Below are 20,112 nucleotides of genomic sequence, written 5' to 3'. Positions count from 1 at the left end.
TCCAACTTTTGGGTTTCAAAAACCACTAAACTTTTGGTTAACCAGAATAAACATAACAATAGCATTCAATATCCCTTCTATTTCTTATTCCCAAAGGGAAAGCCTAATCCAGCAGTGCTTCCTTTCCTGACCATAGTCTAGCTCTCCCCTTTCCCTGATCCTGCTCACTCGCTCCCTCCCTCTGGAGACAACCAGCAACTCTTCCAGTTCAACCCCCCGAAACTTCCGAACAAGCAGGATGGGCGGAGCTTCTGTCCAGGTGTCTAAGCCTCTGTATCTCCCAGCAGGATATGTTTTGTTGATTTCTGTCCAACAATATTTCCCTTCACAAAACTTCACTTAACATTTATCATACAATTTCAATTTAACATAGTCCCGTCTCCGCATCTAGATTAAATATTTTAAAATGTGCAACAGATATACAAATATATTTGTAAACCATATCAGGTGTGTAAAACACCTACTTTTTTTGAACTCTAAAGACAATTTTAGATTTTACCTTTTTAACTTTAGATACTTTTTTCACTGTTGTATTTTTTATGTGCACTATAATATCTTTATCTAAAGCTGCTATAATACTTGTAATTGTTTTTAATACAGAAATGACTTGGTTTGCTGGTCAGTGTACAAAGGAATAATTTATGATTTCTCTTTTCCTATCAATTAAGGCTTGGGGTAATAGTGGAGGGTTGGATAGGAAGAAGGAAAAGAGGTAGCCTGAATGCTAGTTAAACTAAAGAAGAGATCCAACCATTCTGATTGCTAGCAATTGACAACTACACTTCTTGCCAAACCAGTGTAATCTTAGGTATTGTGCAGTTTGGGCACTTGGTTGCATTACATTCCTGTATACTTAAATGGATTAAGATAAAAAGTCTGACTTTAAAAGAATATTCCAAAACTGACTATGTCTGTGGTTTTGAATCCTGATGTTTTGAACAAAGAAGGGATTGATTTAATGGGATTAGTGTTTAATCCAAGTGAAGCAGTGTACACACAAGCCCCAAATGCCTTCAAGAATGAGTACAAATAACAGTTATAAGGTTCTGTAGTGAGACACTCTGAGGTGATTTTTGTGTTGGGTGGGCATGGGACAGGACTATTTAAATTATTCAGGAAGGAAGATAGGAGCAAAAATGCATTGACATTTCCTTGCTGGATTAATTTGAGAATTTTTCATGTCAAAGATCTCACTGTGCCGACTATGACACTCCAGTTCAAATGCTTATTTATAGGAAGTGCTGTTACACATCTCTGTTCATCATTTTTCGGGTCCAAATGAAAGGATTTATTTTAACATTACAAAATTTTTACCTTTATTGGAGGTAAGGTTGTTTTCTAATCTGTAGTCTGTCATAATGTGTTTTTGCTAAAGTTTATGCTTGGTACAAAATATCTGTCTTAATTGTGTGGAGAAGTGATGAATTTGCCCTTGTCAAATATTTTGCAGTGGTCCATCAGAGTTAGAGCAAAACCAGCTTTTTTTTAAACTTCCATTACCAAAGAAGTTGTAATATTTGAAGCTGTTTTTCCCCATCATTGTTGGTCTATACTTTAAAATCTGCTTAATTTCTTAAAAAGAAAAGGTGCCACAAGTACTCCTTTTCTTTTTGCGAATACAGACTAACATGGCTGCTACTCTGAAACCTGTCTTAATTTCTTAGTGGTCTTTCTTGCAATGGTTATTAAAGCGATTGGCCGTGTCTAGACCAACATGATATTCCACTGAGGGCGTTGCAGAAGAACTTTGAGGGATAGCAGTGACTGGAGTATGTCCAAACAGGTTTGTAGAAAAATTGTGAGACAGGTCCAGCCCCCGCCCCACCCCATGACAAGACTGTCTTAAAAATCACAAGATTTTAAAAATAGAATTTGGGTTGTTTTTATTGATTTGCTGGTGCTTGAACCTTTAGGTTTCATGTTTTCAAATTTTTCTCAACAGCCAGGGGGCTAGAAACTTTTTTTTAAATGAAAGATGAGATTCTCACATAGTCACATGAATGGCTGCTTTAGTTGGCACCTTTTGTACAACACCAAGTAAGCAAGATTTGTGATAAAACTGTAAGAGCCGGCAAGGTTGTGACTTACTCTTGGTGCCAAACACAACGGATTTTTAAAGTGTAGCTACAGGGCCCAATTCTTCCACCTATTCATCGTGGAAGTGAGTAGTACTTTACACCAGTACTTCGCAAGCTATCTGATGTGGGGGACCGGAATTTTTTTTTTTCCAATGTGCGCGCAGACTGGCAGCCGATGGCTCGCAGACTGGCACCGGTCCGCGGACCACCACTTCAAGTAGCACTGCTTTACACTGAGTTCAATGAGGCTACTCCCAGAACAAAGTGATACACAGCATGTGTAAGAGTCCCAGAATTGGGCTGTTAATGAAAACAAAATGTCTAAAGAACTTATATTTTTTATATGGCTTACAAAACATATACCTTTAATAGCAGAAACATAATTTTGGTATTTTTTGTTTCATTGTAAATTCCAAATGAAGGAGGGATTTTTATTTTTTGGGGGGGTGCAGGAATGAAAGATTTCATTCTCTTTGTAAATCCGAACTCCCCTCCACTCCTATTTGAACGAAATCTCTTTTCATACTCAGTTGCCACTGCGTTTTTCAAGTTTTTAAAGCATCAACTTTCTAAAGGATATACCTTATCATATTTGCTGAATACATAACGGTCTTTTAAGTTAGTGATAGTGTTTTGCACTGGACAAACTAAAATGTTCATACAGACTAATTTTCCAAGGAATATTTTGCAGGCATCTTGAAGGGACAGCTGTATATAAGACTATGACAGTATTTAGAGATCCTGTCTCTCCTAAATCCTACCATAGAAATTATGAGTATTGTGTTTATCAACTGGGAGAGTGCCCATATATTTGTTGCATTAGTCTTCCTATTCTGTAAGCTTTGTCTTCTGGCTTCGCTTTATTTTTTATTTTCTGGTCACTGGATTGAAGTGGAAATATGTGCATTTCATTTGAAACATTTTGTTTTGACTTCAGGCATCTCAAAAACTCTTTGCACTGATACCGTCTACTTCTAACAGTGAAATATTGGTCTTGGTTGTATTTACAGGTTCATTATTGCATATGAAAATGTTAACTCAAGATCCTTTCTGTGACTGTGTGATTTTTCAGGTGGAACTTAGAAGTTCATGTTGCATTTTTTAAAAAAAGTATAAAGATAGTTCCAGTGTTATGGCCAACATTCCTCTCTCAGTAAGAGTTTCCTAGCTTGTGAGTGAACTATTGCTGAGCTCACTGTGACTGAAGCATTTGCTCACAGTCGTAACAAATTTTATTAATTATTTAAACTCTGTGAGGGACTGCCGTTTTGAAAAGGGTTATAGTGAACAGGAGACTTATTTGAGTTGCAGTGAAACTGATTCTGTGTATATATTCCACTTGTGTAGTACTCCCAGTTGCTACAAGAAGTCCACTTTGTTTTTCTTGTACAGGCTTTATTATCTTTCTCATCAAAGCCAATAGCATGTACTCTGTTATGGATTTGCTGTTTGATTTAGTGAAGCTCTTGATTATTTACTAACACTGGATAGTAGAAGAAGCAGAATCCGGTTTTGAGCGATTTCATGTGGACAAGTGAAGGTTGTCAGACTCTAGAACTGTCAGTCTTTTGCAAACCAAACCTTTCACCAATACTACAATTCATACCATGCTTTCTTTTTTTTTAAAAGGAGAGAGTAGTACATCTACTAGCAACAGAATCCAAGTTCTAGTTATGCCGTTGGCCCCAGTGTTCTAGTTCCACTAGAATGATGGAATCAGAAATAATGGATAATATTAATGCTTAGCTGTTACAGTATGTACTTTCAGTGCTATTCATCTTTAAAGTGCTTTAGAAAAGTTAGTGAATTAATCACCACAATAACTTTTTAAGATTTCTCTCTGTTTCTCAGATGAGGAAACTGAAGTTCTGCACTTTAAGTGACAGACCTAAGGCCAAAGAAAAAAAAATTGCAGAGCCAGACTTAGCACTCAGATTCTTGGCTCCAACTTTAGTGCTTAGAAAACTAAACTATGTCATTACATAGTAATATTAGAAAAACATGTACGTTCAGATTTTCTATAATTAGTTAAAAAAGTAGACAGGAAGAAGAAGAGGAAAGACTCCATCCCTAATTCTGCCTTGGTATAAAGACAAATGTAATGTTAAATTTAGTGGTTTATGTTGCCTTATGCCAAGAATAAAAATGTTGCCCCTTTGCCTGCTCCATTCAAGGCCAGGAAGTTTAATTAAAAAAAAAATCTGTCCTTATAGACTGTGTAGGCGTTGGTGGCAGATTAGGGAACAGATCATACCTCGACTGTACACTTGAATGCACTGGACACAGTATCCAAATGTTTATAGTCACTGTATGAATAGGCCACAGCTAACACCCTAACCAAGTCAAATCAAAATGGAAAAATATTAGGAAAAATCATCTTTGTATCCCTTTTCTTTCCCTCTTGCCTGATGGATATTGCCTGAATGCTACTAGATAAACCAGTTCCAACATAGGTTATCCCTCCTCAGTGATAAATACCAGTGTTGTGGATCAGGGCATTGTCTTTGTAAAAACTATGCTGTTTCCTCTCTCCCTTCTTCGTTTTACAGGGTTCCAAAAATGTTAGTCTCTTCCTGACCATAGAATAAGCAAGCTAGCCTGAATGACACAGAGAGCACAACAGTGTGTAAAACTCACGCGAAAGTTGTCATTTATACAACAGTGATGTAGCGATGTGTGTTCAGTGACTATCAGGACAGCAATAGCCAGGGGAAAAAAAAAGTCCTTCTGGTTAGTCCCGCATATGAATTAACTTTATGAACTGGATGCTTGGCCTAAGGGAACATTTCTAAGTGAGCTCCACAAAGAGAACCTAAACAAATGTGCTGGTCAGGAAGTTAGTAGCTGCTGACCTAGCAGAAGCAGAGGGTAGACCCTGCACAATTTCTCTGCTTACAGTTTGTTCTGAGGGAAATGAAGAAAGGAAGTGCTTATCTGATACGCGGGTCCTTTTTGTGTTTTAGTTTCATTATAATCGTTGTTTAATCACAAAACCAGAACAAATAGTTAACATGTATGTAACAGGGGATTAGCAGGTTGCAGCAAGGGATGTCAACACCAAAATATAGGGTTATCACCTAAAAAAGAGGAAAAATGGGAGTTGGAAGATGCATTGTGGTGGGTTTTTTTTTAAACAGGATATGTATGAATCAGCAAGGCAAAGTCTAATGCATAAAGGGAACCATTGACTGGTCAACTGAGATGCAAGTTTTCCTTTTAATTCTCAGAAGAATCAATTGTTCCAAACCTTTCTGTGTGCTCTGGCTTTGTGTATAGTAAGCTAGTGGCCCAAGTTCAGGTCTCCTGAGTGATAGTCCCTCTTGATACTATCCCTGCACTGTCGGAGGATAGAATTGTTTTCAGGAAATGAGAATGCTCATTATTTTCTGCCAGAAGAACCAATGTAGGTCCTTGGAGGAAACTGGTCTGTGAAACTTTGTGAGCTCATCAAATAGAAATAAAGTTCTGGAGATATGACTTCTGTAAAATGCTGTTTACATAGTTTTAAAATGTTCAGCACCAGAATTGCTAACAACATGGGTGAAATCCTGGCTCCACTGAAGTCAGTGAGATCTAAGATTTCATTCATGGTATCTTCCAAAAGATCTGCAAGTGTAAATTCTAATTCATATAGGTGAATTAAGTTCATTTAATTTACATATGCTGTAGGTTTGGGTGGAGGTGGAGAGAAATAGAAAAAAATATTTTTAATGTAAAAATACATATTTTTAATTTTACAGAAAAGGATATTTTAAGAGCACTGATAATTAAGGCTTTGACACATTTAAAGAGAGGTTTATTGCAAAAATTGTCTTATCCTTTTCTTCCTTCTCATTCTGTTTTTTTATTGAATAAATTAAATGCTCTGTAAAAAATGTCAGATTTGTATGAAAAATTTCTGGCACATGCATCTTGGTATGAACTTTATAGTCCTTTATGTTAAATTTTTATTAATTGACTATTGTCTTTTTAATTCTGCAATATGATTCCCTTGCACTGAGGGATCAACAAGAGAGTGGTGTAGCTAATTTAATACCTATAAATTCCTGTGACATGGAAAGCCCCATATATACCACAGAATAGCTCTGTTTAAATGCAGTAAACTTTTTTGTGACCAAACTGTATTATAACACTTTTATTGTCTTCGTGTACAGAAGAAAAATAAATTTTATAGCCACATTAAGTGAACAGTGTTTAAAATCTGTAAGGTTAAAACATGGTTTCTTAATGTGGCTATAACATTTCTTTTTCTATAGAGAAGGCTAAAGATTAGAACCTCGGTAAAATACCTGCTTTATGTTGCAAAGAAAATTAGTTCAAATTATTATTTTGTAATTAATCTTGCCATTTCTTTTCACCTCTGCAATTATAGAATAGAATTTAGAACCTATTTATTCTATTTTAATTGTCTGACACACACACAAAGCCAAGTGTGGACACATACATCTTAGCCAAATGCAAGTGTGCTCCTCTTGGATTACTGCTGGAATTCTCCTATTGACCGAAAGACTCACATGTCCCCATGAGGTTAAAACAGAAGCCTCTGCGCAGGGTAGCTGAAGTTGCAAGACATTTGGGACAAAATTATTTTTGAAGTTATAGTTAAATGTATGGAATGTAGATGTAAGCTCTTAGTTCCTGTGGACATTCTACTGAATGATGGCAAGTGTTAATATGGGACTTGATCCTATAAAAGTTTAAAGCACACGTTCCTTTCCTTGGAAGGCAAGGAATAAGGACTATGCTCACAAGTAAGGTCCTACTTGAATTGCAGGGTGATTGTCAAAAAAAAGTGTGGCTGGGTTGCGGGCAAGCCATGGAAAATTGCAGACCAGTAATAATGGTCCTTATTATTTGCGGTACTAAAGTCCATTATTCCTTTTCTGCGATTTTCTGCTGTCAGCCGCGTGGGGCTGAGAGCGGAGGCTCCCACTATCAGACCTGTGGTGGAAACTGAATATTGGGGAATCTGCAATTTCCGCAGTATCTCAAGTTAAGTAATGATTTACAAGATTGGGCCATAATTCATAATTTTTTAACATTATGTTTCAATGTAAATTTAAGAATTAGCTGACTAGTTCAGATAAATGAGAGGAGACATGAACTTTCATTTAAAATTCAAACCAAACCTTGTAGGAGTAAATTTTTTTTTATGCTTTACATGCCTCCCGATTCCTAGTTTTGGCCAGAAGCAGGAGTGCTAAAAAATGCTATTTTTTCTGTCCTTGCAATCTGCATAGAACCTGGAACATAGCAGGCATTTCTGTACTAATGAGTTATCAGCCATATTTTTAGACCGGAGAGCTTTGGCTAAGTTAAACAACTTTCTGATGCTTAACTGAACTGAATCTCCAAAATGTTTGTTATACATCATTACTGTAAACATATTATCCTATTAAAACATATTGTCCCATAAGAATACCAGTATTTTAGATACCAAAATATTATTGTGTATTTCTTTGTGCAGCCGGTTACAAAAATTATATATAGGTAACCAAATCTAATTCTTCAGGATGTAGATGATGATCTACATCGGCTGAGAGTTTTTAATCCGTACAGAGCATGCACGTCTGGATTGTGGTCGATGCATTATGGTACACATTTAAAATATGGTTGCCTAAGGTTAGGCATCCAAAGAAGTAACCTGAATTTCAGAGTAGCTGTGCAGCTGCTGCTCTCATTGACTTAAATGAGAGTTCCAACTGCTTGTCCCAAACGAAAATCAAGCACCCTGCTATGTGGTCTAACTTAAATTGTGCAAGCATGGTCAGTTGGTATTTTGAAACTATTATCTGCTGCATCAAGTACTGATTGCTGCTGGAGGCAATGTACCCGGATTAGGTGGACTGAGATTCTTCACTAATTTGGTACTAATGGTATGATCTGTGGTCAGTTTGGTACTAGTGGTCTGGTGTGGCTGATCTAGTGTTGCAGCTCCAACATTCAGTGTTAATGAATCTGGATAGTACAAAATTATGTCAGTGCTGTGTTTGTTTTTGTATTTTGATATTACTTGTCAAATATTTTCATTCTGAAAGACACTAGCTATAATATTTTTAAAATTACTATAGAATATTATTACAATTTATAATCTCAGTGGCTGAAGGGGTTTTTCAGTGTATTCTAACACTGTACTAAGCAAGAAATATGAAAAGAAGCATCAATGTTTCGGTATTGTGTCGGAATTCTCAAAACAAACTTAACACGGTTTGGGGAGAGTTTCAGGTTTGTCTAATGCTGATCTGCTTTTTCATTACTTGTGCTAACTCTGTCGTTAATTCACAGCTTCACTGACAATATGTTTATGTACACACAACTCTGGAGGAGAAGAGGTAGTTAAGGAGTTACTGCAATTGTTACTTCAGTCCCCAGCAGAACTAATTAACACTTCTGCATTCAGTATACCTTCTGTTTGCGAAAACATGTATCTCTCTCAAGGCAGTTAGAGTTGTTTCCTATTCTCCCTTGAAAAATTTTAGCTTCATTTCACTTGCACACCCCTGAAGTGAGTAGTTACATTAAGTGGACTTTTGAATGGTACAGTAGGTTTGTGATATCAGGAATTTCCCATATCATAGAATTTCTGATTTGGCCTTTTGGTTGTCCTGCATTTTCTAAAATACGTATCACTGGTTTCCTGTTGTTAGATATTGTAAAGAAATATACCCTTAAGTGTAATCTTAGCATGATAACGGAATTTCTAAAATAATGGTTGCTTCTTGATTTGAATATTGCTTCTGCTTCTGAAGCTATATCTGCAACTTTTTTCCTTTTTAAGTTCCCACCTAATTTTGATGTTACATGTTATTGTAGTTATTGCTCTTGTTGCTGTTTAAGTGATGAAACTGAGTTTGGCACTGTATATGAGACATGTTTACCCCGGCTACCTTCCTGCATCCAACCCCACATCTCAGCCTCTCTCTCCAATTATATCGTCCTGAATGTCTCACTGTTAGCTTACGTTCAGCCTGGCCAAAACTGAACTCTTGATTTGTCATTCAAAACCACCCCTACTTTCGCTTTCTGTGTTTCTGATGACACTGTCACCAGCCATCGTGTCATTCAGGCTTGTAACCCAATGGTGATCTTTGACTCCTCACTCTTCTTCACCCTATCCCCTCTGGCCGTGTCCAAAGGTTGCTGGTTGTTCCTCTGTAACGTCTCTAAAATCTCTGTCCTTGCTTCAAAAAATCCCCATTTAGGCCTTTACACCCCACCTACTGCAGTTTCCTCCTCTCACATCCCCTCTCTCCAATCTAACAAAATGCATCTGCTAAAATCCTCATTCTTAGATCGTGCTGCCCCTGAAATTGCTCCACTGTCTCCCCATTTTCATTCAAACCTGCCTACATGTCTCCTATCACTGCACCGGCGATTCCAGCCTTGATTTCCTGCCTATACTTTTCTCCCACAACCCTGTAACAGCCTTTGTGTGTTCTTCCATGCATCTCCTTATAGTGGAAATATATTCCATGAATGGATCCATATCCCCTTTTCCCACTCTTTGCATGTCATTTCCTGTCTTAGATTGTAAACGCTTCAGGTAGGGTGACCAAATGTCTGGTTTTTGCCTGGAATACTCTTTCAAAAAAGGATCCTGGAGACTCTGGTCAGTACCGCTGACCGGGCTGTTGACTGTCCGGTAGGTGACTCTGTGCAGCGGGGCTGGCAGGCTCCCTGCTAGCCTCCATGCCATGTGGCTCTGGGGAAGCAACTGGCATGTCCCCCCTCTGGCTCCTATGTGTAGGAATAGTAAGGGGGCTCCGCATGCTGCCCCCGCCCCAAGCACCGCCCCCACAGCTCCCATTGGCCAGGAACTGTGGGGACGGTGCCTGCTGATGGGGCAGCGCACAGAGCTGCCTGGCTGCACCTCCGCTGCTCTGCATAGGAGCTGGAGGGGGACGTGCTGGCTGCTTCCAGAGCTGCTTGAGGTAAGTGCTACCCAGAGCCTGCGCTCCTGATACCCTCCAAGTGAAAATGAGCGAGTCAGTGAGGGTGGAGAGAGCGAGCGACAGAGGGAAGGGGGATGGAGTGAGCAGGGGGTGTGGCCTCAGAGAAGGGGCAGGATATGGGTGGGGCCTCGGAGGAGGGGCAGGGCAAAGGTGTTCGGGTTTGTGTGAGTAGAAAGTTGGCAACCTTAGCTTCAGGTCAGGAACCATGTGTACATGTGTATTTTTACAGCCCTTAGCACAATTGGGAGCCCTGATCCAGATTGGGGTCTCTAAGCATTTCTATAAGGAATAATGTGATTAAAAATGTAATCAGTTAATATTCTCTTTTGCAGGTTTGACAGATGAAAAAGTGAAGGCCTATCTTTCTCTTCACCCCCAGGTACTGGATGAATTTGTGTCAGAAAGTGTAAGTGCTGAGACAGTGGAAAAATGGCTGAAGAGAAAAAACAACAGACAGGAAGGTAAAATCTTATTAATTGTGATTAAACATTAATGTTAAACAGGTTGGAGATTGGTTTTATAAACCGGCTTCATTCTTTAAAACTTGTATTTTGTAGCTTACATGTCAAGGTTGCAAAATTTTTAATAAAGTTAAAAAAAAAAAAAGGCTAGGAATTCCTTATGTTTCTAGCCGTTAGCTATTTCTGGTTGAATGTACTGGTATTCCTTTGTAGAAGTTTAGTCCAATAATTGTAACTGAAAATGAATAAATATGAACATTTGGGCCAACCATTAATCATTACAAACATTACATCGGTGCAAGTTTATTGAAAACATAATTTTGTTTCTTACCTCTAAAATTGCTAAAATACTGAAAGGAGGTTCTGCAACACATAATATGTAGCCTTCAGTAAAATAGTTGGTACGTTACCTCGCAAATTCCTACATGCAACATGAATTAAAATGGGTTTGGATATGAGCAGTGACACATGGATTGTAAGCAAAGGGTAATTATAAAAAGCAATGTATTGAATTATGGGGAGGTTCTTGCGCTGCTGCAGGATCAGTATTAGGCTTAATTTATACTTAACAGAGAGACAAGGTGAGTGAGGTAATATCTTTTCTTGGATCAATTTCTATTGTGAAAGAGACAGACTTACAGCTACATAGAGCTCTTCTCCTTTTAATGATCTGGACTTGTTGATAGCCAACTTGTTAACTAATGCCTCAGTCCTACAAGCTGTTGTACGTGAATGGATACTTGGAACCCTTTTGAATTTAGTGGAGCTGTGAGATGAAAGGTCCTTGCTTGTTCAGTAGTTTGCAACACTGGAACCTAGGTCTGCAGATGAAATTAAATAAAATTATTGCAAACACTGAGGAATGAAGAGAAATAAAAATTACCAGGAAAAAATATTGACAGGCAATAACAATTATATTTTTTCTGGAAAAATGTGAATAAATTCATCGGGGGAAAAACATCATCCAGACGTCAGAGAGTCAATGCAAAGGAGACACTTGGAAGGAATGAATTCTAGTAAAGTTCTGGATCACAGTAGCAAATTGTACATGAGGTTGCAGTATAGTAGGTTGGGGAAAAAAGCCTGATTTTGCTCCGTATATGCAGCAATAAATAGTTTTTGTTGTGTTTTGTTTTTTTAAAATACTAGTTTGAATGATATTCCCCATTTTAAATATATGGAATATTGCCACTTTCCCATATACGAGTCAATATGATTTTCTATAACAATGCAGAAAGGATAGTGGTGGGTGAATCTGGTCTGTTTGTGGTAATGGTGCTAAGGAGTTTGTGAAAGGTAGTACTGCATGGATGGCCTTATTATGTGTGCAGAGTTAAGATGCAGTGTATTTTCTTTGGTGTATGATGATTGTTCTAATGGTGAGATGCCTGTGTTTAGGAAAAGGAGTGGTGGGTACGTACTATTAGGTTCCTTAGTTGTTCTTTCATTTACTTTTGTGGTTTTGTTTTAGGTATAGGTATAGTGCAACTTTAATGGATACACAACAGAGTGTTTATATTTATAATTTATCTACACATACACAACAGCATTTTTCTGTATCAAGTTTGTGTGTCAAGTATGGAGCTAAAAGTTAGGGTTTTTTTTATTTTGACTGTTACTCATGGGAACTGTGATACCCAATAGAACCATAAGTGTATACTATGTCTGTATGGAGAGCTTTGTGGGGTGGGGTGCAGAATAGCCTAGTAACTACTAATGGACTCATTTGAGTCAGACTTCTTACAAATTAGTAAATACTTTGGTGCTACTAGGAAAATCCTTATTTTAGATTACAATAGTGTCTTTCCACCCTGTGCAAAGGGTGATTTTCTACAACAGGTCAGGATATGTACAGGGAGTGATATTCCGTGTGAAATGTAGGTTATGGTGTGAGTTAAGAATATGAGTGCTTAAATGTGGCAGAAAGTTTCAGATAGTGTTTCAGTTCAGAGAACATGACAGTTTTAAGTAGAAGTTATTTTGGTTTGCTTAGAATTTCTCTGCTGCCATTATCTTATGGTGCTTGTTCACACACTTGGGTGTGACATTAAAACGTTCTAATAATGGTGACTTCTGTGGAAGTAAGCTTCAAGTTGTATTGAGCCAACCAGTTAACAAAGACAAGGTAAATATTGACCTTGAGGGTCAGTTAGGGTTGCCAACCCTCCCAGATTGGCCAGGAGTCTCCTGGAATTGGCCTCAGTCTCCCAGTTGCTATTGAAAGCAATCTGGGAGATTTTAATAGGCCAAAAATCCGGTCGGTGGCACAGCAGGGAGGGCTGCCTCCGTGCGGTTCCCGGAAGCGGCTGGCATGTCCTTGCGGCCCCGAGGCACAGAGGCAATCAGGGAGGCTCCACACACTGCCCCGCCCTGAGCACTGGCTCCACAACTCCCAGTGGCCGGGAACCATGGCCAGTGGGAGCTACATGGGCAGTGCCTGCAGGCATTGGTAGTGCGCGGAGCCGCCTGGCCTAGGAGCTGCAGGGACATGCCGGTAGCTTCTGGGAGTTGCCTGAGGTAAGCACCGCCCAGCTGGAGCCCACACCCCGCATCACCTCCTGCACCCCAACTTCCGGCCTCAGCCCTGAGCCCCCACCTACACCCAAACTCCCTCCCACAGCCCTTACCCCTCATCTCCTCCTGCACTCCAAGCCCTTGTCCCAGCCCTGAGCCCCTTTATGTACCCAAACTCCCTCCCAGAGCCCGCACCCCCTCTTGCACCCTAACCTCTTGTCCCAGGCTCAGCCCAAGTCCCCTCCCACACTCTGAAACCCTGGGCCCACCCCCAGCCCCACCCCCTCCCAAAACCCAATGCCCTGCCGGGGCAGGGAAGAGCAAGCAACAACGGAGGGAAGGAGGATGGAGTGAGAAGGGGCAGGGCAGGGCCAAGGCCTTGGGGAAGGGGCGGGGCAAGGCTGTTTGGTTTTGTGTGATTAGACAGTTGACAACTCTAGGGTCAATAAACCTTGGTTTTCCTTGAAACGTGAAGTCAATGTATAGATTGTTACAGATTTTCTTTATATTTTTGTGAGCGATAGCTAGAAGTCTCTGATTTTGAGCCAAGTTTTTCTTGAATCTAACAAAAAATTTTATAAGTAACATTTTGAAGGAGATAAAGTTAAAAGTTTCAGAAACAATAATTGTGATTTCCATTGACCCAATAAGGAAGCATGTTTTTGCATATTTATTGAATGTCCAAATCCGGATTTTAGGTATATTCATGAGTGTATTTTCAAACTGTTTGTGGGGAGGGGTGCAGATTTGCCTGGGTGGCATTATATTGCCATTTCAGGACTTCGCAAAAATTAGATGGAAAAATGCTGAAGCTATTTACAAAATCAGGCAAATAAATGTGCCTCTCAGCAACCTTCGTTCTGGTCAGGTGACATCTGAACAACTGTAACCAAGGAGAAGAGAAATCATTTCCTTCAAATTATTGTGTGATTAGACAGTTGCTAATGCTAATGACAGTTGCAGTATGCAAATGCTATTTGCAGTTATATAACACTTTTTATATTTTCAAAACTTTATACAAACATTCATTAATGATCACAACCTTCTTGGAAGATAGGAAAGTATTGCACTCCCCAGTCTACAGATGAGGAAACCACAATTAATAAATAATGGGAGAAATGTTATTAATTATACATATTTGTTAATTTAATCTTCAGGATATTTTATTATGAGTAGGATCCTGACAAAGCTTTGGAAGCAATTGCCGTAAATGGACCATTGTACATACAAAAATATTTCAGCTATTCCATTTTGGACTTTGCAAAGGAAAATGTTTTAGATAAACATAAGCCAAAAGAAATCTTTATTTCTGAAAGAAAGCCACATATGCTATATATTAGCTGTAATGGCAAAAAGTCATAATCTTTTAAGAAACTAACATTGAATACATCCTATGGATGCTATTATAATGAGAAGTAGTCACTACTGTGTGTTTTTCTTCTGATGTTCAGCTGCAAATGTAAACTCTGAATGAGTTGCATAGAGCTTGATAAGTATGAAATTTTGGAATGAGTGAAATCTTAGTGTATCTTGACAACAATAAAATGAAGATATAATTGGACATGTCAGATTTTGTATATACTTACATCTCTGCCCAATAGCTATATAAAAATATAATTATGCAAATTTAGAGGATTACTTGAACATCTAGATTGCCTTTTCATACATGTGTTGATTGTTTCATATTTACTATTATGTAAGTTTACCAAATACCTATAGTAAGCAAATGCTGTTGAGCACAATGGAAAAGGAGTTCAGAAATAAGTGATTGCCTTCCATATGTAAGTAATATGAAGCTCAGAGTTGAAAGAATGCTCACTATTGGGCTTTGAAAATTCTCTTTTCTATGCTGGGGAGGTATGGTTGTACATATTCTTGGCTCTGCAGAGTTGTACAGGCAGATATTCATATTTTAAAACTACTCCAAATAGCTCAGTTCTTTGAAATTAAGGTTGTTCTTGGAAGCCTGTAGTCACATGTGCAAAATATGACTTGCACCATTGTAATGCATGCCAACTGTTTTTCCTTCTCATAAGAATGGTCATACTGGGTCAGACCAATGATCCATCTAGACCAGTATCCTATCTTCTGACAGTGTCAGATGCTTCAGAAGAAAGAACAGAACAGGCAATCATTGAGTGATCCAGCCTTTGTCACCCACACCTAGCTTCTGGCAGTCAGAGGCTGGGGACACCCAGAGCATTGGGTTGTATCCCTGACCATCTTGTCTAATAGCCATTGATGGACCTATTCACCATGAACTTACCTAATTCTTTCTTGAACCCCATTATGGTTTAGGCCTTCACAACATTCTAACATTTCCCTTTCTACCCTTGGCACTAAAAAGAAGAAAACAGAAGACACCAAAAGAGAATGGAAAAATGCATATGAAAAACACATACACAAAAGACTGAATACAATGATTCAGGAAAAGAGAAGAAAGACCTTAGAATTTCACTTATCATAGCAAATGATCTATCTAGTAACGACTCAGAACAAAATATTGAACAGAGACACAACAAAATGACAGACAATTCTGAGGCATGCAAACAAATGAGAGGAACACAAAATAAGAGTAATATGAAGAGAACAAATTATCCTAGAACTAAGACAAACAGAAAGAAGACACGCTAACATTTATTGTTGAGGAACAATTTTAGGAATGTGCAGGCTAGCTGTACAGAAAGGTTAAGAACCACTGTAATATATCACAAAGTAGAAAAATTGAAGCATTGACTCTTCCTGCTTTGGTTACATTAGGATCTTTCACATCTGTGAGTCACATACTTATAAATATGATTTGTAACATAATCTGCAGTTCCATTTCATTTTTAAGTGCATGTGAAGGACATCCAGTGGTGCCTTCTAGACATTGGCTGAGTTTTATCTCTTCTTTCCTAAACCTGGATTTGTCTCTAAAATTGAAATTTTGCAACATTCTGGTATGTGCTTATATATATAATTCCAAGAAAATTAGGCAGAAAAGTTAACTAGTCTCTCTCAAAGTAAGCATGAAGAGCTGTAAAGTCAGTGTGTGGACAGATGGTGGCATTCCGTGATGTAACTGGTGTATTCAATAATAATCTACATAAGAAGGCAATTAAAATAACAGATCCATTCCACACAAATTCAGCTTGCAATTACATTTTTGTATATTATAGCATTCACTTGACAGTAAGTGCTATCGTTAAGCTTGCAAAACAATTTGAGTGAATAACTCTTTGGTTTACATGCTCTTAATTTTCTGAAAAAATTGAACTTTTGGGCAGAAACACTCCATGCATGGTCTCTGGCTAAAGTTGTTTTTTTGGGAGGGGCAGGGTGAAGGGTAAGCAACATCCTTATAGTTGTTTGAGTTACAATGGCAAGATAAAAGGGGGCAGGGGGATTATTTTTAAAGAAAATTATTGCCATGCTTTTCTTTTGCCCCAGACTAGTAGCTCAGAAATTATCTAAGATGTTACTAGTCTTCTTGAAGCTTGAAAGACTGTGAATAAAGTAATTGATTTTTTAAAAATAATCTATAACTATGCTCCGTGAGCATCTGCTAAGAACTTTAACAGAGCATACTAAAACACACTTCCCTTTGACACAGCAGAATGCATGTTCTCCAAACCTGGCTTCGTCAGGGACCTTGCAGGTACAGAAGCTACTGTTGTGTGTGTTTACATTAAGGACAATATCAGTTTCATTGAAACACACACCAGAGAATTTCAATAATCAGACTAATAATAAATTAGAAACATAATTATGGATACTGTTATTTCAGAGAGTCTCCACAATTTGGTCTGTGCTCTGCAAAATAGGAGCTTTAATTTTTCATCTTTTAATTCTTTCTCTTCTTTGAGATGTGCTTTCCATTCTGCGTGCATGTACATCCCATGCACTTGAGTTCAGATTCATTTGACCAGCAGTGGCATCTTGCACCTTAGGAGTCCTAATGACCCTAAAGTGAGGATATAAAGTATGGGGCTACCTCATCTGCCCCTTATTTCCTTTTTACCACCAGTGGCTGTGAGTCAGAATCCTAGCGGTGTCCATCTCTCTCACTCACTGTGTGGCTAACTTTTGTCTTGTAAATAGTTTTTAAATAGCTGTTAGGGTTAATTATGTAAGTAGTAGTTTGCAGTCTTCTCTGGTAAAAAAACAAAACACACACATGCACAAAATCTCTCGCTCTTGCTCTTTCATACTTCTTCTTATGAGACTTTCCCAGTACCAGCTCCTGCTCTTCTTGTTGAGCAGAAGTCTCCTGGATTTAAAAGCTGCCCATCTTCTGATGTGATGCTGCTGCTGAATTATGGGCATACAGGGTGCCACATTGTGCCTTGGAGAGGGACACACTCCTGATAAATGTGCCTTCTGTAGATTGTTCTCTAAGAGAAGGCAGAAGGCAAGAGAGGCTCACAAGAATCTCTTTTTGTTAGAGAGGGCTATACATTCTTCCTCTACATTCTTCCTCACACGTGGCCAACCCTCTTCATGAAGTGCTTCGGAGAGGTCAGGCTTGGTTCATAGTTCTAGGGCTTATGTCTCTAGGAAGATGTCTTCCATTACTGGTAAAACAGCTGAGGTCAGAGGAAAGAAGAAGCACTACTCCTGCAAGGGGCATAGATCTAGGTCACCATCACCAGATCCTGGCAAGAAAAGGCAGAAATCTCCTCATGTTGCCTCTTTAAAGGGTAGCTCAAGACCCAAGATGGGTTCCTCTTGTACCCCGTCAGGCACCACGGCTTGGTAATGCCTCAGAATGAGTTTCATGTCTTATCCAATGTTGATTTGTCAGCACAGAAACTCTCAGTGCCCACCGCTCCAGACCGACAGCCTCTCTTCACCTGCCCTCGGTACTGCTATTCCTAGTTCTGAAAGCCTTTATGGTGCTGATTCGCCTTAGTGTGTCATCTCTACTTAAATCACCACTACTCTCCTGTGTTGTGAGAGTATCACTCCTGGGACTGGGCACCTCTACCATTATGGGATTGAGTGCTTCCTTGGAGCAGGCCAGATCTGACACTATAATTTTGCCTGGGACCCAGTGAAGGTAGCTTCACATCTCGAAAAAGAATACTCATTCTCCTCTTCAGCCTTTGAGCACATCAGGGAAACATCACCAATCTGCTCTCAAAGGTCCCAGTTATTTGATCCCTATAGCTGTGATGGGGAATCTAGGACAAAGTGTTATTTCCCTAGACCTAGTGGTTCCAAACATGAGCATTCGCCTTGGTTCCCTACCCCTGACAGCTCCCCCCAGCCTTAGTCCTATTGGGTGCTGTGACAGTGCACCTCTTTCAACACATCAGGGCTCAGCATTTCTCCTTCTGGCATTGGTGGGTGGCTGGTCTGTCTGGAGTAAATCAGTCTGACTCTGGAGGTTTAATTCTTAGCATTGGTTTATTTTCAGCATTTACAGGGTAGGCCCTAGGGTTAGCCCAAGAGGTTTTTTGTTTTGTTTTGTAAACCACTCCTCCTCCCCCCGTCCTAACTCCCACTGGAGTACTGCCTCTTCTTATGCTGGCTACCAATTGTCAGCCACCCTTACTAACCCATTCTGGGAACCAAGGCCTCATCCCCAAACAGAAATAAACACAAGGTTTCCCTTATAGAAAAAAACACCTGTTTATCTAGAAGAACCTTTCCCCTTTTCTGCACACAACCCTTCTGCTGCCTGTTTCTCATCCCTCCTCTGAAGAGGTTTTTAAAAGTCATAGACTTCGCTTATTTGCACTCAGGTGTCCATAATTAACCTTGCAGCCCCCAGCCAGCACGGGTTGGGGGGCGGTCCCTGCAGCTCCCAGCTCCCACGGGCAGACCCCACAACTCTAAGCTGCTGCCAGCAGCAGGGGAAACCCTGCACTCTCAGCCACCGTGGGTGGGGGGAACTCTAGAGCCCAGAAGCAGTGGGTGCTGGAACCTCCTCCCTCCCCATTTTGTCATAGTTTTTTTAAATAAAAGTCAGGGACAGGTCACGGGCTTCCGTGAATATTTAGTTATTGCCCATGACTTGTCCATGACTTTTAGTAAAAATAACTGAGACAAAATCTTAGCCTTAGTTATAAGTTGTAGGCATAGAGGCCAAAGTTGGTTACATACGAAATAAAAATAAAATTGCAGTCTAAATTCTACATCTTTTCAGATTAAGCAAGATTTGAATCAAGCAGTTTCTCACCCTACTAGGTGTTGTAAGCAATTCACAGTTCTTAATACACAGGCTTAATTCTGTGCTCAGCTGGGACTTGTCTCTTCAGTGCAAAGTCTTTTCTACTGAATGTTCTTGTTGCTTTCAGAGCAGGAGGGGGAGGAGAGAGGCCCTGGGCTGATATCACAGACTCCAATTTATTACCCTCCGCTCCCCAATCCATGAGCATGGAAAGATACTGTCTTAAACATGGAGTTAGGGATCACATGTTCTATGTCTCCTACTGAGTTAAGCAATTCCCATTGTCTAAGTGCTTTAGGAGCGGCTTACTGAGTGAGCGGATTCTCCTTAATGGGCCAGCAACACATTGCCGAATGTAAATCTTTCTTGAGGGTGTTAGTTTCTCCTTTGTGCCACTGAAAGGCCAGCTGTGGCTATCTCTCAGACTCTCAACATATTTCAGGTTTCAGGGTAGTGGCTGTATTAGTCTGTATCAGCAAAAACAACGAGGAGTCCTTGTGGCACCTTAGAGACTAACAAATTTATTTGGGGATAAGCTTTTGTGGGCTAAAACCCACTTCTCCTCGTTGTTTCAACATATTTCAGTAACACACACATAGCAAAACTTCATAACTTCAGATACAATGCTAACACACATAATTCAACTGGATGGTAATGTTCAGCAAATGATCCCTCACAAGGCACACTTTGTACAAAACCTGTCATAATCATATCACAGTGGGGAATATGAGGGTTCCAGGGTGCTGCTTTGAGGTACAGAGTGTCACAGATAGGGTTAGAAGCGACTTCAAAATAGGATTATTTGAATTGGGACAATGCTTCTAAATTCATAGACAAATATCATCACAGCAGGGAAGAATTTAAGTCTCTTGTCTCTGAGTTTCCATGGCCATCTCTTAACAGGAGATCCTGAAGGTTACAGTTTTCTGGCATGCCTACGGAGGTACAGA

General features: G+C 39.5%; 1 protein-coding gene across 3 annotated transcripts in view; it reads left to right on the top strand.

The window, feature by feature from the left end:
- Nucleotides 1-20,112, top strand: part of PDE10A (phosphodiesterase 10A) — a 574,288-nt gene that overhangs the window by 394,239 nt on the left and 159,937 nt on the right. For all 3 annotated transcript variants that reach the window (XM_073337888.1, XM_073337887.2, XM_073337882.1), the window contains one exon: nucleotides 10,363-10,491. In XM_073337888.1, coding sequence (XP_073193989.1) covers nucleotides 10,363-10,491 — 129 coding nt within the window. The remainder of the gene's footprint in view (nucleotides 1-10,362; nucleotides 10,492-20,112) is intronic.

The sequence above is a fragment of the Lepidochelys kempii genome, chromosome 3 (assembly GCF_965140285.1).
Source record: "Lepidochelys kempii isolate rLepKem1 chromosome 3, rLepKem1.hap1, whole genome shotgun sequence".
Taxonomy (NCBI): Eukaryota; Metazoa; Chordata; order Testudines; family Cheloniidae; genus Lepidochelys; species Lepidochelys kempii.
The sequence above is the reverse complement of the archived record's forward strand: the minus strand, read 5'-3'. Positions and strand labels throughout refer to the sequence as shown.